The 23,028-nt window shown below is 43.5% G+C and overlaps 2 protein-coding genes across 2 annotated transcripts; one reads left to right on the top strand and one right to left on the bottom strand.

Moving 5' to 3' along the window:
- Positions 1-297: 297 nt before the first annotated feature.
- On the top strand, positions 298-6,415 carry prss35 (serine protease 35). Its single transcript, XM_084053026.1, has 2 exons — positions 298-625; positions 3,660-6,415. The coding sequence occupies exon 2, from the start codon at positions 3,679-3,681 to the stop codon at positions 4,960-4,962; it is 1,284 nt and encodes a 427-aa protein (XP_083909152.1). The 5' UTR covers positions 298-625; positions 3,660-3,678; the 3' UTR covers positions 4,963-6,415.
- A 2,069-nt stretch (positions 6,416-8,484) lies between these two features.
- LOC311041851 (uncharacterized protein) lies at positions 8,485-22,849 on the bottom strand (the record flags this gene model as incomplete). The annotated part of the gene is made up of 20 exons (XM_084052336.1): positions 8,485-9,236; positions 9,533-9,619; positions 10,214-10,336; positions 10,554-10,646; positions 10,851-10,941; positions 11,135-11,153; positions 11,245-11,433; positions 12,902-13,144; positions 13,709-13,780; positions 14,500-14,616; positions 14,948-15,016; positions 15,859-15,942; positions 17,051-17,314; positions 18,538-18,615; positions 19,255-19,431; positions 19,990-20,028; positions 20,385-20,476; positions 21,203-21,467; positions 21,593-21,605; positions 22,841-22,849. The coding sequence occupies 19 exons, from the start codon at positions 22,847-22,849 to the stop codon at positions 9,536-9,538; spliced, it is 2,121 nt and encodes a 706-aa protein (XP_083908462.1). The 3' UTR covers positions 8,485-9,236; positions 9,533-9,535.
- Positions 22,850-23,028: the final 179 nt, after the last annotated feature.

Raw genomic sequence — 23,028 nt, 5'->3', positions numbered from 1 at the left:
CTGCACCAATACGCCCTGCTCAATGTGTTTACCACTTCATTGAGCACTGAAAATAAAAGTACTGCAGATGTTGAGGCTCATGGCTGACAATGGACTGCCCAGCAGGAGCTATTGTGGAGCCCGTGGAACTAATTTGTTCACAGTCCACTGAAAGTGCCATTGACTCTGGAGCACAAACGACACTTTTACATTGGGGATTTTTCTCATGGGCTGTAGCTGTGGCATGCATCATCTCACCTCCCCGACTGGGGCTGCGGGCGGCTGCACTGCTGAATAGGCAACTGACTTCACTTCAATTCAGCGTTTGGTTAAATCGTTTGGTCCCACCCATAATGTGAACAGCTTTTGTCGCGAGTGAAGAGAAGGAGAAAAAAAAAGAAGCCTTTTCAGACTTTTTCTTTCCCCCCTCCCTTCCCTTGCATCAAGTGCAGCCCGCACGGAGCGGTCGGAGACTGCATGCTCGCAGCCTCTTGCACATGCAATGAGGAGAGGCTGGGAAAGTATCACCGACTGATAGCAGGAGGACGCCTGAGATGCAATAGCACAGAGGGATCATATTTATTATATTTAAAGAAGAAAACAATACTTTGCGGATTTGGCATACACATCAATCGAATGCAAGCAGGTATGAAGACTCATTTTATCATTATTTTAAAAACTGAGAAATATAGCTTTCTGAGATCTTTCATGTGTTTAAATCTTTTTTTGTTGGATGTTCTTGGACCCCCCCCCCCCCCCAAAAAAAGGATTTAATCATAAAGGCATTCAGTTTTTACTAGTCAATGTTTTCTCTTTTTTTTCATTCTATTTTTAAAATACATTTATTTATTTATTAATTTCCACTTGAAGTGGAAAAAAAGAAGAAACAATCAGTAGCCTTGAGTTGACTCAATAAATACTTTTTTTTTTTTTTTTTTACCAACTAAGATTTAATTAAATTATGATCAGTAGGCTAGATCACAACAGATCAATTAGGGTTGTTTAAATATCATATATTTATTAACTGAATTATTTGTTCTGAGGGGTTTCTTCCAGTAGCTCGATTTGTTAGGCTATTAGAGGTAGTGTAAAACCTTTATTCATTCAACAGATGTAGGCTAATTAACTTTAGTTTATTTCAATGGATGTATTGTTTCGACTGGGTATAGGAGCTATAGGGGCTGATTTGGTAGTATATAGGCCTATACTAATTAATATGGGAAGGATTATGTTAATGGGAAAAAACTGGTTTAGTGATTACATTCCATTATTAATATGTAACAAATAATCTGAATCATTATTTAAAAAAATTACATTCTCTAAACATCAGAGCTAATTATCTCTAACAAATACATAATTCTATATTGGCCTAATGTTTTGACACGATAATACTTTGTAGTAGAGAAAAGATGTCAAATTGGATGAAATTATCCATTCCAAGTTCAATTAGACATTATAGGGTACATCTCTCTCAAAGGACCCATGGAAGTAGGAAGTAGTATGTGATGAGGATAGGACTGCGTTATAGCGCCATCTTCTGGTGGCTTTCATAGCTTCTTTTGGAGTTGCAAGACTGGCTGGGATGCTGAATGGAGCAGTGTTGCCATGTCTGTCGGCTTAGTTATTATAAGCGATGTTGGGCTTATTTTTCTGTAAAGTTGCTTGTAAATATTGGTTAGTTGCGGGTTGCGGTTTCTTTGGGCTTGTTTCTAACGTGTGCTTGCTTATTTAGGCTTGCTTCCAACATTTTTAATTATCATTTAAATCAGTGGTTCTCAAATATTTTCATGAAAATGTTTTGTGTGCCAGGGAGCATTTGTGTTGTTAGAATGTTTCAAAAAATATTCCAAATATTCCACAATTTATTATAGCAAGAGTTTTTTGAAAATAGCAGATCTACAAGCTCACAGCGCGTCGCATCACGTTGTGAGCTTGTAGATTGGCTAGTACTAGGTTTAAAGTTCTCATGTGGCCTATAGTTACTTCTTTTGGGCTTGTTTTCCTATACCTGGTTGCTTATTTCTCTCATAAAATGTGGCAACACTGGCTGGGATGCTGAATGGAGAGGGATGCTGAATGGAGAGGGCGCACGAACGGCGTGTGCGCTGCGTTTTTTTTTCAACTCTCAGGCCACACAGTCATGGAAAATATATTTCGTTGAAATGAGAGGCGTCTGTAACCAAGATTCTAATGGCAGCATATCAGTTTCCACTCTGTCTGTCCTGAATGATTACATTTCTGCTGAATGTGCGCTATGCGTCAGTGTGGGGGGAAGCGCACAAGTTGGGGCCAGAAGCGTGGGTTTTGAAACTTTTGTATTCTTGTTTTATAGGGACAGTTTTATAGCTTCTCTGGGCCTGCATTTATTTAATGTAGTCTGGTTCTGACTAGTTTGATGAAGACCACTATTCATGTTTTATGGGAGACATTGTGGAGTGGTTAGGCCAGGGCAGTTGGCTGCTGTATACTGCTATGCTGCTCTACTGACTCTCTGACCTTCAAAACCTCCTGTGGCACAAGCACTGTCGTGGGTCATGCAGTGCTTTTATTCATATATAGCACAGGAATTATTTTTGCTTCAGCTGTGTTCTTTGGGAAGTGCCTGCTGTTGCAGCTGGCATCCAGCTCATTTTCACGCTACACTAACATCAAATTGGTGGGGAATGCACTATTAACCTGGCCAAAATGGAGTGTCCCTCTCAAGCCCCAGATGCTGGGCCTCCTGTCACAGATCATTTGAACTCCAACAACAATCAGGATGAATGGAATTACTGTGGCTTGTCACTCGATGCTTCTGTTTGAAATCAGCCTTCTGCTTTGCTCTTCAGCCTTCAAATGTCTTTCTCTGGTTGTGTTTGGATGTGACTGTGTGGGACTCCTCCACTACAGCACTGCTGACAAAATAATGATCACCTTCTCTGCGGTGAAGTGATGGTCTGCTGCTGAATACATCAAAATGTCAAGGCCAAATTCAAATTTCCTGTGTGGGACTATCAGGATCATTAGCAACACAACACTTTGAGAAGCACACAACTGTATGCTGGCAGCAGCTTGCACGGTCTTGACGTGTGATGTCATGTGTGCCCTCAGAGAGGGAACAGCCGGGCTGGGGAAACCAGATATGGTCATTACTGGGAGGGAAGGTTAACCATTGTGGCAAACCTCCAAGCCACTGTCTCAGCCCAGTCACAGCGTCGAGGTTCATCCTCTCCTCCTCACTGCCCACAGCCTCCAGCCACACTCACAGACAGTAAATCTACTTTCAACCACAGAGCTAGTATACTGTATCACCTCGAGAGAAATACCTTAAGATTTTTTTTTCTTTTTTTCTTCTCTCATAGCCTATGTCCCAAGTTCAGCCTTAACGAAAATGGTAGGCTACCCATAATTTCTGCAAACTTGTGCATTTTGTTTTGTGGTTGAAACATGCTGCCTTGCATAGCTTTGAGGTTCTTGTGGAGCGACAGAGCACTGTGAAACTTTACAGCAAGTTGTACCGAATCCACTAAGCTGTCTTGACTCAGTGTCGAAGAGGGCTCTAAAATCTGTGGTCTATGTTGCCCCCCTGTGGACTTAACTGGAGTGTATTTGGCCCTTACACTAGACTTCAACAGCAAATTAAAATGAAATGAAAGTGTCTACATGTACCATCCCTCATATCTCTCTCTCTTGTGTTTCAGAGCCAGGCCCACCTTAATAATGGGCCCTGTACCCCTGTGTGTCCTGCTCCCAGTGACGGTGCTGGCCGTGGTGGTGGCTGTAGCGGCAGAGGAGGCTTCGGTTGATGATGAGTACACCTGGCCACAGTGGAAGGTCCCTCTGGTGAGGAACAGGCGCACCGTGCCTCTGAGCAGCCCCAGCTTCTCAGCCCAGCCTCAGTCAGAGCTGAGTGGCACTTGTGGAATCGAGTGCCAGCGCCACCTCCCTGCTCCGTCTCTGAAAGACCTGGAGCAGTTCCTGTCCTACGAGACGGTGTACGAGAATGGATCACGCACGCTTACCTCCGTATCAGTCCAGGGCCTTAATGAGGTCACCAGCTGGTCCCCAAACTTCAACTCCAGCTCCCGCCGCAAACGGGAGGTGTACGGCACTGACACGCGCTTCACCATCTCTGACAAGCAGTTCTCCTCCAAGTACCCCTTCTCCACGTCTGTCAAGATCTCCACCGGCTGCTCTGGGGTTCTTGTGTCCCCCAAACATGTGCTGACAGCCGCCCACTGTATCCACGATGGACGGGATTATCTGCACGGGGCACAAAAGCTGCGTGTCGGCGTCCTGAAGGAGAAGTCCCGGCGAGGTAAAGGAGGCAAAGGGAGAGGAGGACGAGGGAAAGGCAAAAAAGGGAGAAAGGGGGAGCGAGATAAGGAGGAGGGGGAGGAGGAGGAAAAAGAAGAGAAAGGCGGGAAAGGAGAACGCAAAGGCAAAGGGAAAGGCCGAAAGAGCCGCAGCCGGCGCAGTGTGGAATCGGAGAAGCCTTCCTTCAGGTGGACCAGGGTCAAGCAGACTCAAGTTCCCAAGGGCTGGTTCAAAGGTGTGACCGAGGGCGTGGCTGCGGATTACGATTACGCCATTCTGGAGCTGAAGAAAGCGCAGAAGGTCAAGCACATGGACCTGGGCGTCATTCCCTCAGTGAAGAAGTTGCCAGCTAGCAGGATCCACTTCTCTGGCTTTGATGACGACCGACCTGGCAATTTAGTGTACCGCTTCTGCTCCGTCTCAGAGGAGTCCAACGACCTTCTTTACCAGTACTGCGACGCCAAGCCTGGGTCCAGCGGCTCAGGGGTCTACATCCGCCTCAAAGAGGCCGGCAAGAAGAAGTGGAAGAGGAAGATCATTGGCATTTTCTCAGGCCACCAGTGGGTGGATGTTAGCGGGAACGGTGTGCAGCAGGATTACAACGTGGCGGTGAGAATAACGCCGCTCAAGTATGCCCAGATCTGCTATTGGGTCCACGGGGACTCCAGTGAGTGCCGGGTGGCCTGAAAACACCACACCCACTTCCCTTAAACCAAAAGACTCCTTCATCTCCCACCTCCCCCAACCTAATCCCCCAACCTAACGCTCTCCTATGACCAACCAGGGGCCCGCTGACTGCCTCTTCTCTGCCTGCCTCTCTGTTACCTCCTGTGCCTCCCAGTGGCGTGACAGCCTCACACACACATGCACATATCACACACATGCATTCTACATACATACATGCATGGCATGCGTATTACATGGCATGCGCGCGTGCGCACACACACACACACGCACGCACGCACACACACACACACACACACACACACACACACACACACACACACACACACACACACACACACACACACACACACACACACACACACACACACACACACACACACACACACACACACACACTGCCATACAGACTCAATGTTGACACCAACAGGATTTTGTCAACAGATAAAAGAGAACTGTGGCTTTTCAGCTCTTGTAATTTATTTGCTAAAAAAATAAAAACACTCTTAGAGAAATACTGAATATCATGATTATGTATTTACAGATCCTCCAGGTCTGTAGCTTTGTTCAGACCGAGATTTGTTTTTGATTTGACCAATTTGGAGATATTGTTTGAGAAGGTATATATTCAATTGTGTCACTGTTTCATATGGGCGAAGCCTTGTTATATTATACTTTTAATCCGGCCAGGTTTTGTACAGAGAGACATTGACACATTGAGGTGTTCTCCACTGTGTTTGTAAAAAGGAAACAATTGTGCATTGGCCTTGACAAAAGACCCGGGAAAAATAAATATATTTTTCTTACGATTAAACCATTTAGGAATATTGAAATTATGCGTGTTTTTATGAACATTTTCTAAATAAAATGGCTGGTGTTGCATTGTGTATATCTAGATCTTTGAATTTCATATATTGTCCCCTTCCTTTTATAACTTTATCCTCTTTCTCTAGTGAAAGGGTCCTGATCGATCCTGGATATCAGATTCTTTTGACTTCTACCATCATCCTTTGTCTATTATTGCAATGCAGTGAAATGTGGTTTCATTGTTATGCACATAATTATAACGGTGCTTATCCGGAGACTTGGTGCTAACTTAATAAATTGTACACTTTTGTTTTTTTGGGAAAACTTCTCAGAATATATTTTGATAGCCTAGAACTGTAACTATGTATTTAATGTGTGGCTACATAATGGAGTTTGATAATGGGACTGACAGATTAAAAACTTACTTGAGCAATATAGATTCCTGTAATTCTAGGAGTATAGCGATGACAAAAGAAAAAAGAAGCCACAATACTGTGTAATGTCAATTTTAAATTTGAGGTGTTGTATTTTTTATTATTCTTGTTTCTCATGTGCCACAATTCATGAACGTCCTATTGATTGACAAAATACATTAGATTAATAAAGCGGATTGAAAACAACCAACCATTAAAACCAAGATTACTACTTGTATGTGTGTGTGCCTGTTTATGCTTGTACTATGATTGTAAACGTTTAAATCCCTGGTAACATTAAATATCTGGTAGAGTTTTATGGGATTATCACTGTTTGCATCTGTCATATACTGTAAACGTGTGGATTTAGTTGTTTGTCCACCAAAGCAGCATTCAGACCATCATGGAGAGGATAAGAGAATACAAGAACGCTCGTCCCAAAACACGCTCGCCCCGGGTCAAATCCGGCGACCTCGGAACGGTCACCACCAGGTATTCCTAAACTTACCTCAGTAAAGCTATGCCTAAACCTAACCTTTTCCTAAACTAACCGCAGTAAAACTATACCTAAACCTAACCCTATTCCTAATCTTAACCTCAGTAAAACTATGCCTAACCCTAACCTTATTCCTAACTCAGAAAACAAATACAAGAATACAAGAACCGCTGGGCGCGAGTGGTCCGTGGAAAAAATGACGGCGAGTGTGTTTTGGGGGCGAGCTTTCTGGTTACCGGATAAGAGGAGAACATTGTGAGGATGTGTCTGGTTGTTTTTGAATGGTTGAGAAAAAGGAGAGCATTTACAGGCGATTCAATCCGTCATTGAGTTTATTGCATCTCAAAGGGCAGACATGCACTGGGAAGGGCCATTGTAATTAAAAATTAATTAAAAACTAATAACAAAATACAATTTTAACTCAGTCATGAAAAAAATATCTCCCATCATTGACTGTCAACCATTTTTTTCCCCTCACGATTGCCGAAACATTTTATTGAGATGACAACAACACGCACACCGAGTATCCTCTAAGTATCTGGGGGTTTACAGCACATGACTGGGGTCAATGGTTATACAAGGCTGCCTATAGAGTCATGGGTGAGGTTTACTAAAAGCATCTTAACAACAAGATAATTTAATTATTATTAATGAACTTGCTGTAAAGATGCCGCCCTTGGGTAGAAGGCACACTGTTTAACAGTGTACCTTCTCTGGGTAAACAGCCTCAGTTCCAAGCCCTTCTCGTGCGGCAACATACTGTACAACATCACTGTTTCACCAACAATGGTTCTAAGGGGGTCAACATGATCAAATGAAGAACAGAGAAAAGTGAATGGTAAAGGAATCTGTTTCCTTAAATTCCTTAAATACAAAAATAACCCTATTGATACCCTATTGACACTGAACTGGTGACAGTAATGAAGAAATCACTGGCAACAATGAAAATCAAACAAAGGAGAGCTGGCAGAGATAGATCCATAGGGAAATGTTAAAATAGCAGGTAGACGTCTGTACACACTTATGTTAAATTTTCATAATATGCTAAGACTGTTTGAATTCACCTCTGCAATGAATAAAGGCTAACTTATATACAGTATGTCACTTATTCAATTAAAACGTGACACGTTCCAGTTGAAAATGTTATTTTTGTCAAGCGACACTTGTCAAAAGGGTCGTGTGACAAAATATAGATTCGCCTGAACATGATAATAACAGGTTTCCTCTCAAAATATACGTAATCAGATATGACGTGAATATCAACACCACATTAGAGAATGTTTCTAAAGGAAAACAACCATATGAACAACGCTGGACAAGATGCAACAAAATAAAAAAATAAAAAACATTTTTTAGAAAAACTACTCACGATAAAAATAAATAAAACCAATCACTTGATGGTCTGTGATTATTCAGAGGCCCATACATGTTCTTATACAGTATATCAATCATATAGCAGTAATCATTTGTTTCCAAACACTTTCAAATGATGATGGGAATTAACATATCGCTCACATGACTTCTTACAGTTTCATATTGGATTCACATTTATATTTCTCTTCAACAGACATACAGAATAGAGACATAATCCACGGATTTGCCAGAGAAATATGTACATCAAGATAGGACCTTCTGTAAATGACACATTTCACGTAACAGAAGCCACTTCACTTAACCACTCTCATCCAATCCGAGTAGGGCAGGAGAAGAGCCCCTCACCCTTCAGAACAGTGTTTCCCAAACAATGGGTCGGAACCCACTTTTGGGTCACGCAACAATTTTTATTGGTAGCATGTAAATATCCCTCTTTTTACGTTTCCTATATATTTTCTCTTAGTTATGTCAAAAGATTTAAAAAATAATGCAGAAATGTAAAAAAAAGAAAATGCAGAAATGTAAAAAGAATATCTGAACATTTCCAGTGAAAATAGCAGATCTACAAGCTCACAAAGCATTGCATAGCTATGCTTTGTGACCTTGTAGATTGGCTATTTTCACTATTTCTGAAATAGGACTTAAGTGATTAAAATGTATTTTTGTAAGTTTGGGTCCCGGGGAGACACAAATTGTCTCTTTTGGGTCTCCAGCTAAAAAGTTTGGGAATCACTGCTCTAGAAAGAGGCATGGTCAAATACAGGGTTGAGGGTGGAGCTTAGGACATAAACATACATCCATCATTCAACTCAAACGCCAACACTGGAAATAAAGAATCTAAACACATACACTTTCACCTTTCTCTCACTTACTTTTTCGGACTTTTTTTTTCTCAGGGTTTTGTTTGGTTTTCTTTAGACAAAGGATTATTACATCTATATAAGCACACGCGTGTTTTTTTTTTCTTCTTTTTTTCAAATATGTATATATATCGCTATGGTTCACTTCACAGTTTGTGCTACGACATCACACAGGAGAAGGGCAGGGCTGGGATTGGTGGAGATGGATTGGGTGGAGAAGAGGGAGGCTTATAAGGTGGAATAGCTGAAGGGGACGCTCTGGTATCCTGAGCTGTTCACAACCACCAGGCAAACACTGAGAGGGCCTTGCTCCATAAAAGAAAGCAGCTATATGAAGACATAAGAGAAGAGAAGGGAAGGAGAAGGAGAAAGAGAAAGAGAAAGAGAAAGAGAAAGAGAAAGAGAAAGAGAAAGAGAAGGAGAAGGAGAAGGAGAAGGAGAAGGGAAAAAGAAGAAATGTGACTTCTTTTCTATCAATTACACACCCCATGACCTTGAATTCATGGAGATTTTTTAGGTTTTGTCGCATTCCTCAGCCAATAATTTGATAATAATAATAATAATAATAATAATAATAATAATAATAATAATAATAATAATAATACACTTTATTTGTATAGCACCTTTCATGACATCAAATCCTTGAGGTCGAGGGCTGCCAGGGGGTCTTTAGCCTTCTTGGCACTCTGGTTGGCAGGTCCTGGAGACAGCTGGGCACAGCGAAATGAAAGAGAACAACATTTTAGATATAACATAACGTGGGGGCGCCGATGGCCGAGCGGTTAAGGCGTGTGCCACACAGAAGCGTACCCACTGTAGAGGCAGGACAGGCGGTCGCCTGTCCAACTAAGATCTCGCCTCCCCTAGACAACCCAAATAACCCGAAAAGGTGTCATGCGTGCTTAATGTCCTCAAAGTCACGCATCCAACAAGCTTTCCATTGAGCAGATTGGATCGGCCACTCTCGCCATTCCTGGGGACGCCACTGGTGCCACATATAGGCTCTAATGCAGCCTAACAGCACGTCGACAGTTCGATTCCCAAGCCTGACAACCTTTACTGCGTGTCACTCCCCATCTCTCTCTCTCTCTCCCTGTTTCATGTCAGTCTCCACTATGCTATCCAAATAAAGGCAGAACCCCCCCCCAACATGTGTGTGTTACACCTGTGTTTGTATTTATGAATATTCATGCATCCCTGCAAAAGTACAGCTTTTCACAACACACTGAAGATGTGTTTTGACATGCACTGTGTATGTGTGTACTGTATGTGCGTGCGTGTGATTAATATCTGCAATGTATTACTGGTGATCCCATTGCAGCAGCCCCGGGTGCAGTGAAGGTTGGTCTGATCATAGGCTGCGCCATCAGTGGCTGCCCCATCAGAGACTGTGGCATCATGGGAGCTCCAAGGCCTGTAGCGGGGGGCTGGGTATAAAGGGAAGAAGTGGCCGTATAGTTAGCATACATATCTTCCTAAGATGCTAAGCAGCTGTTCATCACAAAATCACATGATCGCAAAACCGATATTTTTCACGTCATATTGTTTGTGTCTCCCTTCAGTGTAAGCAGCGTAGCATCTCTGGGATAAAACTTTATCCAAAATCAGCCAATGAGGAACTACTTACAGTATGTATAAGCTTACCATGCCAAAGCCAGACTGTGCTCCCATTGGTGCCATCATGGCTCCACCAGGTGGCATCATGGCTCCACCAGGGGGAGCGGCTCCGGGGCCACCCTACAGAGAGGAAGTAAAGTCTATATCAGAAAAAAGACTCAATACAATCTAAATGTAATGGTGTGGAACACGTTTAGAGTGGGTTTGGATGGTAAATAGTTGAAATGCAGTAAACAACTCTGCTCAATTGCTTGCATTTAAATAGTTTTTTTAAGCCAACCTTTATGGAGCTTACTTTAAAAGAGGGTGGGTTAATTGTCTTACCATGGGGGCACCAGGTGTACCCCAGCTTGAGCTAGCGACATGGGGCGTCCAGTTAGAACCTCCGGTTAGCTTCTTCTCACTCTGTGGGTCCCTAAAAGGTAACATAGATGGGTGATTGGAGAAAGGTCTTAAACTATGTTACAATGAACATGGATCTTGCCATTGTTGTATTATTCATACTGTACTGCAGAGCATTTGTTGTCACGTACTGTAGGATGGACACAAGGGAAACACATGTCTATATATATCCACTCTTCTCACATACACTGAACACACACGCTTACTTTTTTTTTACTCCAAGATCTGCAAAAGAAGAACAGAAAAAAGGTCAACCTGTGTAACAATTTGATCAAACCATTTGCTTCCCCTCCAACTAATTACATCCCAAATTTACCGCCAATCAGGTTTGCCAGTGATGAGTCCAGATCTCCTCCGATAGTTTTGGTAGAAGGTGGTGTGGCGGGTGGAGCGGCCGACATGCCTCCGCACACTGCTGCGCTTCCAGCAGTGCTGCCTGCAGAGCTGCCCCCGGTGCTCTGGGGTGTTAAGGCAGGTATCATCAAGTCACCTAATCCATCGAACACTTAGGGGAGAGGGGGGCAGGTCGTTAGAGAGACACTGCGGATTACTACCCATAATACCTTAATCTACTGTACACTGACACAAAAGGGGGCAGATGTGTAACCAGACTGTACGATGACAGGGACCCATCTAGCCTTGATGTCGCCACAGCTTATAGCTGCGCATTGCATGCACCACCCGGGAGCAATAAGGAAATCAATATTGGAGTTGTGGTGGTGCCCAGTCACCCAGTGTATGTGTCCATACTTCATGAACTCAAACACTGGCCTATTTGACATGATACTGCAAGAAAGTGAGGATGCATTATAGAAATATAAAGATCACAAAATGTTGTCTCATGCACGAGACCAAGAGTAAAAAAAAAAGTTTAAATAGTTGCAACATGCAAAACTAGCACGTACGTACGTATTCATTTAATTGTTTTTTAAAGGGGGGAGTGAGGACTGCTCATGCTGCGATGCACCGTGGGGCGTTGAACTCACCAATTATACATAGTAGCAGCAAGCAATGACCCAGCAGATAGAGATGAAAGGACAGGGCGGGGGGAAGAGAGAGGGGGAGGAAGGAAAGGAGGGCAAGAAACAGACGTGGAAGATGGATTTGGGCAAGGTTGTGAGGACAGGTGGGCAGCAGGGAAAATGGGAATATGGGGGGGAGTGGGATTCATGACAAGGAGAGAAAGAGGTGAGGGTGAGTGTGGGGGAGCAGAGAGAGCATCAGTGTGTGCATGTGAGAAACAGGGGGAGGGGGAGAAAAAGAGACAGATTGAGCGAGAAATTGAGAGCAAAGACAAAGCAGTGAGGAGGAGTTAAGCCGTCAGCGGTGGGGAGTGTAAAGGCCTCTGTGTTACGCAAAGAGGCCAGTGGCAGCGGTGCGTGGCAGCATTGCGTGGCAGCGTCACTCACTCATGCAGAAGATCAACATATAAAGCAGCAGCAGCAGCAGCAGCAGCAATAGCAGCAGCGCTGCAACAAGGATCACACTGGGCTAGCTAGCTCCATTCTGACCATGTCTGCTAGTTTAGGCTAAGACCTGCCATCACTCACTGTCAACTGTAAACAGAAATACATTCTGAACTACATGGTGAGGACGGATACAAAAGCGGTCCTTGCTAAATGAAGCTGAATGAATGTTTTAGTGTACTGTATTTGACATGTTTTGATCTACAACTGCCCTGGTCCACAGGCCCTTAATCAGATCAGGGAATTAATTTAGTCTGGCCTGAAAATAATCCTTTTCAGTACGGAGGAAATTGAGGATAAAATGTTCTCATATCTCTGACTTTCAATCAATGTCAGTTGAACATCTTGTAAAAAAAAAAGATTGATGTGTACTAATCTATACTGTAATAGGGAGGGTGATGATCATACAGCCAAATCCCCAAAATTAAATAGATAAAGCAGTTAGCTAAATAATAACTCCTAAAAACAGACTCATTCACAATGTACTATAGAGTATCATCCACTTACTACTTGAAGCATCAAAACCACCAGAGAGCGCTGGTGGGGCTGTTGCCGTGTCTATTGCTGCTGGTACTAGTGGCACAGCTGCGACTGCAGCGGGTACTGGGGGTGTGGGAGAAGGCAGGGAACCCAAGGCATCAAAGCCAGACTCCAGGAGGTCATTCTGAACCGGGGCTAGAGCCGCAACGGGGGCCAGGGCCGGAGCAAGAGCTGGGCCCACCGTAGCTGGCAGGCAAGGAGACATCAAACCTGGATACAAATGGAGCAGGAACAGAAAGCATAAACAATTGCGATGCCACATTCAATTGTAGCCTCGGCGGAGAGCCATTTTTCCAATATAACACAATCGCATTTCCATAATGTGATAAAATATGGTGATAAAAGGAAAAGCTAGAGGCAGAGGAAGTGGTTTCCAAAACAGACGATGTGCGGTGGATTTCTGAGTCATTTTGGAGAATTGGGACTTTTAGGAAAGAACATTAAACTTTAACAGCAGTTTGGCACGACGATGCAACCACTACGGTAACAACTATCAGAAGAGGAGGGCCTGTGTGTGTGTGTGCGTGTGTGTGTGTGTGTGCGTGTGTGTGTGTGTGTGTGTGTGTGTGTGTGTGTGTGTGTGTGTGTGTGTGTGTGTGTGTGTGTGTGTGTGTGTGTGTGCGTGTGCGTGTGCGTGTGCGTGTGCGTCGTGTGTTTAAGAAAACACAAAGGTGAGAGAGACGGAAAGAGAAAGAAAGAGACAGACAAAAATATAAAAATGACATGATGGTGCGTTCTGGGCCATGCAGTGAGACAACTAACCACCCCACATACCTCCCAGCAAGTCATCTTCAGCTGCTGCAGGGGCAGAACTCAGCGTCTGCTCCTCGGGACCACCGAAGCTGTCTGCATGGTCAGTCCAGTGAATCCAGAAGGCAGCATGAAGGGTAGAAAGGGGTTAGAGGTCATGGGCCGCTCACTGAGACACGACAGGGGCAGAGGAGTCGCACAGGACGCGTGAGACCATGACTTCACTGACGTGTGAAGACTGAGAGACACAACTCACTCACTGCACAGTCAAATCTGTTATGCAGTCCATTTGATTCAATTTGAACAGTTTTCTGAAAAACGTATGTTGCTATATCAGTGGTGCTCAAACTTTTTCATGTCAAGGACCCCCATAAAAATTATTATGTATTTGGCCGCAGACCCCCATCTCAAAATGTTTTGTCCCAGAGACCCCCAGAAGCAAAGATTTGAAATGTTCGCTTTAAAAATATATATATATATTCAAAGATTTGCACACATTTTCACAATTTTCCTATGAGCTTGTAGATCTGCTATTTTATAAAATAATACTTTTTAGCTCAAATCTAAAATGACGCAGATGCTTTCCCGGTCTTAATCGGTTAAGTTAAAGCAACACTGAGGATTTGTAGCCTGGAATCCAGACTGATTCTCTAGTCTGGATCCCAGGCTAGAGAATTTGCACTGTGTAGCACAGATGTATATAAGCAGCCGAAAGGTGCAAATTGTCCTGCTTGCACATTTCCTCATACCACTATGCGGACAAACCAAGACGACGTGTGTGCAAGAGTTAGTATGTGTGCTTGAGGTCCATGTACCCAGCAGATCGATAACAGGTGCAGGCTCTGGTTTGGGTGGAGAGGACGCCTCTGGGACAGGAGCTGAAGCAGGGGCCACAGCAGGAACTGGGGACTCTGCAGGGGAGGAGAAAGCATCTAAGCGGAGAGAGAGAGAGAGAGAGAGAGAGAGAGAGAGAGAGAGAGAGAGAGAGACACATAAATGGAAGAAAATTAACCTCAATATGACTGCTTTTAGAATGTGAGCCCAGCACCATGACATGCTTTGTTACAGTGAGAGGGTACGGGATCGTAGCGGAACAGACCAGAGAATGAGGTCACATGTGCGAGGGTTCCGTCATCTCAATTTGGTGTCCATGTTTTCGTGAAGTGTGACGGCAAACAGCGCCACTTTGTGGACATGCACTCACTCGAGTCCCTACTTTATGAATGAGATGAGATGACAAGCTGTGCTATCAGCGAAACTCACCGGTCACAATGTCTCCAGCCGAAACGGGCTCAGGCAAAGGAGAGGGCCCGCGAGACACGGTGGGGAGGTCTACAGCGCCAGCGCCAGAGCAAGGCAGAGCAGCAGCAGCAAGAGGAGCAGGAGGAGAAAGAGGGAGAGAGGTCGGGGCAGGGGGAGCACAGAAAAGCGTTAGCATAGCTGACATACCGCGCACAGTAAAATCCGCAGTGTTCCCTTCTACATTTGAAACTCAGAAAGTGTGACATTAATGACCCATAAATACTGATCCCACTGTATCTGTTTTTTGCATTTTTTTTTCATATTTTTATTTTTAATTTCATTTAATGAACTTCTTTGACTTGTTTTTATCCTTGCTTTTTACTTTATTTAATCCATTTTTCATTTTCTCTCAACTTTCAATGTAAATATGTCTTATCTGTATGTATTGTTTTTCTTCTGTTAATGGTACAGCAAGATACCAGGGTTGTGGCTCTTTCGGAGCGGGAACTTTGGGGGGTGGGAGGGGTAACATACACTCTTTTTGTATGCTTTTGTTCACTGACCTGAATGCGATTTTGAAAATACCAATAAAGAAACTTTGAACAAAAAAAAGAAAGTGTGCAAACGTAACTGTGTGTGCATGGTTACCCTTATGGGTCCATTTGGTTCAATTTGCACACTTTCTGAGTTAAACGAACAGTCGAACACTGAGGATTTTACTGACTAGCATAGACATAAAAGCAGCCGAAAGGAAACAAATCGTCCTATTCGACGAGTGGTTTAGCATGCACATTTTCTCATACCACTATGGGGACAAACCAAGTACGTGTGTGCAAAAAAATCACATGACAAGAGGAGCAGACACATGGACACCAGAGGAAGATGAAGAAGAGGTTCCACACAGAGATAAAATGGAGATCAACCTCGTGTACCTGAACCGAAAAGGTCTACGCTAGGAGTGGTAGCGGCTTTGGTTTCTGTGGTAGGGCTTTGCTCAGGCATTGACTCAAACATATCTACAAACAAGGACACACAGTTATTTATAATGGACATTCCAGCTTTCAAGTCCAATGCAAACAGAATGATGAAGAAAGATAATTAGAAAAAATAAAAAAGGAAGATAATCTACAGATGTATGGTTTGGTAATACAACAACAACTTGTGTTGCGTTACAAAACGATACATTGGGTTTTATTTGTATTTTTTCCCACTTTTGTTACAAAAATGGAGAAAAACAATGATAGTGGAATTCCAGACAATTTGAGCATTTAAATATTATTCCCCAGGGACCCCAAGACTGTTGACTTTCTCTACACCAAATCTCTTCGTCAAAAAAAGGCGATCTACAAGCTCACAATGCATTGTGTTTCGACATGTTGTGAGCTTGTAGACATGCTATTTTTGCCAAATGTTCGCTGAATGTTCACCTATATGCCCAGAATAGGGACGCTAGGGTTTATGTGGTTAAATTGAGTGGTATTCCACTGTCATGAAAACAATGTGCATTTGCGTTGTGCCAATATCTACAACGTAGGCTTGAAGCAGGAAGAGAAGAAAGCCAAGTTAGACAGACAAAACTGTTGTTGCTTTCTTCCTTCGTATAGCCTGTTTGTTAGTGCTATTAGCAGGTTAGCAGTCAAGACAAGTTGAGCCACATCTGTCAATGAAAGCAGTGTGAAAATAAAAATAAAAGATCTAGCTAAGTAGCCTATGCATGGACAGATTCATAAAGTATATGAATTTGATGGAGAAGTGTTTCAATATCACCTCCGATTGGATTATCAAGGAATCTATTAAGTAGTAAGTAGATTTCACTTTTGATGGTCCAATCATTAAAATTTTGGCAGAGGTGGACAAAATGCTCGATTGACCCGCTGACTTTTGTATCAAATTAAATAAACCATAATGGGGGAAAAGGTGTCAAGGAAAAAAGAAAAAAATCTGAAATGTAGGGAGTGGCAAAGTTATTGTCATCTTCAGTATCATCCTTAACAAGAGCAAACACATTAATCACAACCATCACCATCATCATCATCATCATCATCATCATCATCATCATCATCATCATAATGCATAATGCAGGGCAATGCAGTGAGAGGCAGAATGAGAGTGAGAGGACTTTACCACCAAAGAGATCTAGAGCCGGGGCAGCTGCAGAGTCTGTGGTGGTGTTGTCTGTGGTGGCGGTAGTAGTAGTAGTAGTGGTGGTGGTGGTGGAGGAAGGGGTGGGGGCGGCAGGGGCAGCGATGGGGGCAGCGATGGCCCCCGCATCACTGGAGGTGAGGGTGAGGGTGGGGGCGGAGGCCCCCGCGTCGGTAGGCCTCATAGCGAACAGGTCCAGCCCTGCTGCTGCAATGTCTGCACTCCCTTCTGTCGTAGCGAAGGGGTCTTTAGAAAGCAGGGTGGGGGTAAGAGGGTTTGGGGAGGGCGGGTTATGATCAGAGAAGGGAGGAGGGAAGGGGTAGAGGTGGGGGTGGGGGGGTTTGTTAAATAACAAACACAGTAAAAAAGCCTAAGAGCTTTCAAATGAGGGTTAGGTCAAAGGAATGTAATTAAATGAACTAAAATGCAAACGTTACCCATTAACCTTCGTACTGCATCCACAGGCTCGCTCATACTTTTTATTAAGAATCAGCTCAGTGTACAATAGGCACTGTCTATTAGTAAAAGAGCTTACATAGACAGACCACAGTGAACAATAAACTGTGTTTCATACATTTTAATTGAGTCTACAGACTACACTGTAGTATGGACTCAATTCACGTACATGGATCATGAATGTAGACAACGGCAGGCTTTGTATGGATGCAGTAGAAAGTTAATGAAGAAGCATGTCATAAAGTAAACAGTAAATGGTCATTTCATTAATGTCATAGCTTCTACAGTATGCTATAAACACACCAGAGGTTCAAAATATATATATATACCGTATATACAGTATATATATTGTACTGACTGCTCTTGTACGGCTCTTGTCCTCTGGCTTCTTACTTACTATGGCTTCTTCGTCCTTTCATTACTCTGTCTACTTACACGATCAAGCCAAAGAGAGAATTAACGTAGTTAGTTGTTGGATAAATAAACCAAGGGCTCAAGGATGACCAGCATTATCATCTAGTAGGATTAGTGGTAGGTTAGTGGTAGTTAAATATCAAATTGGGAGAAAGCCAAGTTAATAGCTGTGCTGTGCTTTTTACTCGAGTATTCACCAGGTGAATATTGCGAGGAAAGGTTTTAGTAGAGGAGATGGAGAGGGTCCATGACTGGGGCTCCTTGTAAACAGGGTTTGTGACGAGACAGCAGGCCACAAATTCCACCACATGGCCAATGGATATACTGTCATCTTGTTGAACACGCACGCACGCACGCACGCACCCACGCACGCACGCACGCACGCACGCACGCACGCACGCACGCACGCACGCACGCACGCACGCACGCACGCACGCACGCACACACACACACACACACACACACACACACACACACACACACACACACACACACACACACACACACACACACACACACACACACACACACACACACACACACACATACGCACAAACGCATGTATTTGCACATGCATACAAAGCTGTTTTATCACCCACCAGATCCACCAAATGCATCAGTGGCAGGGCCCGCAGCCACAGCAACAGGACCGTCTCCAGGGGAGGGCGCAAACGCATCTAGGGCAACGCAGACGGACGACAAGGAACGCAAAACATAACACAAACCGGGCAGATAGACGAACGGATGGAGGAATGGACCAAACCAAACAAAAAGGAGGGGTGAGTAAACAAACACATGGGCATGGGGATGAAACAAGAATTAGAGATCAGCATTAGGGGAGGACAAAAGGTCAGAGAATACAAGAAATATGCAGCCCAAAATGTTTTTGTCTGACTGTACCATTGCTGGAATGGTAGGTTTTTGAAGGCTGCATAATGCTGCATTCAGTGAGCACACTGCTTGTGCAGGCTTGGGTTAATGAGGGGTTACCATGGACGTTGTCACAAGCTTGTACTCTGTGACAAGGAGGGAAATGTCAAGCTCAGCAATGGGCAAAGCAAAGTCTCTCTTTGACAGCCATTTAGCATTTACTTAATCTAGCTAAGATTTTGATGCTGTTAACATCCCAATACAGCATTTCTTTAACCCACTATATTTTCCGCTTTACTTAACGTCCAGCGTACCAGGCGGAAGGAAGTCTAACAAGAGCTTGCTAAGAGAAGGAGTGGGTTCCTTGCAGATAGACAGACAAGACAGACCACTGTGTGCAGTGGGGGTCCTATCCACCCTCCCCTCCTCTGACCGTCTCCACTGACCTCCGAACAGGTCCACTTCTGTGGCGGAGGTGGTGGAGGGAGCGTGCAGCGAAGCTGGCGCAGGTGCGGCCGCGCTGGCTGCAGCCTTGGCCGTGGCTGCTGCGGGGGCAGCATCGTCAGCATCGTCGCCCTCCGCCAGGAGAGCTTCGGTGCCATTGTCAGCGGCGGCTGGGGGCGCTGCAGATGCAGACGCAACGTGCCCAAACCCCACAAATCCCCAGTCACAACAACCACAAAGAGAGAGAGGGGGAGGGAGAGAGAGATACAGAGAGAGGGACAGGAGAGAGAGAGAGAGAGAGAGAGAGAGAGAGAGAGAGAGAGAGAGAGAGAGAGAGAGAGAGAGAGAGAGAGAGAGAGACAGACAGACAGACAGAAAGAGACAGACACAGACAGACAGAGAGACAGACAGACAGACAGAGAGACAGACAGAGAGAGAGAGAGACACACATAGAGACAGAGAGACAGAGAGACAAAGAGACAGAGAGACAGAGAGACAGAGAGACAGTCAGAGAAGAGGGGAGAAGGAGAAATATAGAGTGGGAGGAAGATGAAAAAGAAATAAAAGCTTGTATTGTAAAAAAGGGGTAGAAAATGTGTTTGTTCCCTACATAAACATGGCCAGGATCTCGTCACAAAGACCATGTAAGAGTTTCAGGCATTTTCCAGGTACATTGCCACTTGCTCACGCTAAAAGGAATTTGTCTTATTTTCCCCGTGGAACGCAGCTGTTCACACAATAGCACGAGCTGTGATACTCACCCTCAGCTAGAAGATCTGTGTAAGAGAGAGAGAGAACTTTTTTTAGAGATCAAAAATGTACATGAAAGAAGTGCAAAAAAACTTTATGATGAAGTTAAAGTACTTTACTTACAATCCTGCATGCCATTACAGAAACATAAAATTCAGTTAATTCTGTCATATAGCTTTATTTTTCTCTAGCCGTGCAATGTTGTACTGATTTTGTGCAATGTACAGTCGTTTCAAGTCATTTAAGTACATAAGTAGCCTTGGGTTTTTACGAGCCATGTGGCCCATAGCCGTTCAAGACGTTTAGCTAAGAATATTTCACAACAGCTATAACTGCTAATTGAAAGTTGTGTGAAATATTTCATTTCATATCGCTGTCTCACCTCCCCATGCGCTGGTGGATGAAGCTGCCGCAGCACCTCCTGCCGAGGAGGACATGGGGTCCAGATCCAACAGGAAGCCATCATCAAGAGCACTGCCGAGAGACAGATAGACGAGACATACTCAGTGGTGTAAGAACTACTCACAGTTTTACTTAAGTAAAAGTATCAATACCACTATGTAGAAACACTCAAGCTGTTAGTAAGTAAAAGGCTTGCATTAAAATTTTCATTGAGTAAAAGTACAAAAGTATTGGCATCAAAATATACTTAATGTACCAAAAGTAAAAGTGCTCATAACGCAGAATGTCCCAGTTTTCAAAATGTATAAAATAATGTGAAAATAGCAATCTACAAGCTCTCAATGCGTTGCTGTGTGACGCGTTGAGAGCTTGTAGATGGGCTATTTTCAAATAGCCAAAGTATATATAGGGCTGAAGTGGTTAATGTATGCTTTGTAATAATAATCAAAATCTACAAAGTAACTAGTAACTAAAGTTTTCAAATAATTGTAGTGGAGTAAAAAGTACAATATTTTCCTCTGAGATGTAGTGGAGTAGAAGTATAAAGTATTGAAAATTGGACATACCTTCGTAAAGTAAAAGTACGTATTGTATTCAACAACCGAAAAAGTACAGTATTTAAGTAAATGTACTTTCCACCACTGCATACAGCAGAGAGACAAATCAGGAAACAGGATTACGTGTTGAGTTTCCTATGCAGTGTTGTAGGCACTAGGCAGTGTTATATGCAGTGTGTTACATGCAAAGTGTTGAGTGATTTGTATTATTTTGAAATAATGCTGAGTGGTGCATCCTCACTTGTTGATGGTGGTAATGGTGTTGGTGGTGGGGGTCACTGGGGGCTTGGGTGGGCCGGGACGTGCCGGTGGACGAGCCGGGGGGCCGCCTGCATGAGCGGCAGGAGGCGCAGGCTTAGCGGGTGGAGCGGCATGCTTAGCGGGTGCAGCAGGAGCCGGGGCAGCCTTAGCCGGGGTAGCATTAGCCGGGGCAGCGGCAGCCGGCGAGCCGTTGGTGGCCGCTGACTCCTGCTGAGAAGAGTGTACACGCCCCCCCCCTCCCGTTACTAGGGTGACCAGACCATTTACATACGCTGATGTGATTCAGCTGCAATTTTATGCGAGAATTGACAATGAATCACTACAAACCGCTACTACAATCTGTGAAAGGTTGGAGTTAAACAGTGCTTACCTTGGTGGGCGACCTGCAAAAAACAAGGACAACGCACAGGTTAAAAGGGTTTTTAGTAATGTGCATGATGATGAGGCATAATGACTGTTACTGAGACAGGAGGCAAAGTGACAGTTTAAATATCAGTTCTGTTGTTGCAGGCAGGCAGCATTTAGAGGCGATTCCATTTAGAAAACACCCACACTTAATGGCTTGACACTACTCCAGTGAATAAAACAAGAGTGGCCCATCTCTCTTTCAACAAGGCCTTTCTTTTCAGAGCTACTCATATACAGCACAGTGAAGGAGTGGTGAGTTGAAATGATTTGCTCCTCTGGCCTTGTGAAAGCTCATTACATCGTAAAACAAAACAAGGTAAAGGGCGTTAGTAATGGGGATCAGCTGAGAGACAATCCATGTTATTGTATATAACCATGACAAGAATGATCCTCATTTTGTCATAATATGGTGACACATTAAACCATTCAATCCGGGAACGCATCTCGTCATTTTAGATGTCTTTGGCTATTCAAAAATAGCAGATATACAAGCTCATAGCGCGGCACTGAGTGCCGCTTTATGACCTCGTATATCTGCCATTTTTGAAAAATCTTGAAAATGTAGCAAATCTTTGAATATGTATTTTTAACACAAACTCTGTGTGAGCTTGTAGAGCTGCTATTTTTTAATAGCCAAAGTATAAAATAATGGTTTAAGTGGTTACACAGATGCGTTCCCGGTTTAAATGGGTTAAGGATTAACACAACTAGCACGGCCACAAAATGAATGTTTCAATAGAACTCCATCTTGAGCAACAGTACAAGAAAACATAAAGATGTATGTGGCAGATTACTGAAAAATATACTGTATGTACGCACAAAACTTAGTTGCTCATTAGTTCTATTGAATTGCAATATGACAACTACAATATAAACGGGCAAAAACTTAAAATGTATTATTATGCACAAAACAAAACCAGTCCCTTTACCATTGACAGAATAGCATACTTACTTGTCCTCTCTGAGTTAGGAGAAAATAGAGAAGAGTACATATATATGACATGAAAAGTGACTTAGTAATTTTTTATAGTAAAAAATCACGAGACCACAAATGTTATCTATACTGTATATAAAAAAGAACTGGTCGATTCTGAGGCATGTTTAACCTGGTATTCTAAACCAAAATCTTGTGAAGAAAAAGGAAAAAGGAAAATCTGAAAACTGTACATATGTACATACAAAACAATCAATTAATAATTACGGTAATTACTAGCACCATGCTAGCCACAATTCTGTCAACTGCAATTGCATCTCTGTATACAGTAGGCCTATACCGTGTATTTATTATTACATTTTACAGACAGCACGGGTGGGCCCTAAATGTCACCGGGCTGCGTCACGGTAGTTACGCCCCTGGTTAATACACTGCATCAGAGATGTTTGAACTACAGTATTCAA

The sequence above is a fragment of the Gymnoscopelus microlampas genome (genome assembly GCF_963454915.1).
Source record: "Gymnoscopelus microlampas genome assembly, chromosome: 3".
NCBI lineage: Eukaryota > Metazoa > Chordata > Actinopteri > Myctophiformes > Myctophidae > Gymnoscopelus > Gymnoscopelus microlampas.
The sequence above is the reverse complement of the archived record's forward strand: the minus strand, read 5'-3'. Positions and strand labels throughout refer to the sequence as shown.

Excerpts from the sequence above, each read along its gene's own strand:
- prss35 (XM_084053026.1), top strand. The coding sequence starts at position 3,679 with ATGGGCCCTGTACCCCTGTGTGTCCTGCTCCCAGTGACGGTGCTGGCC.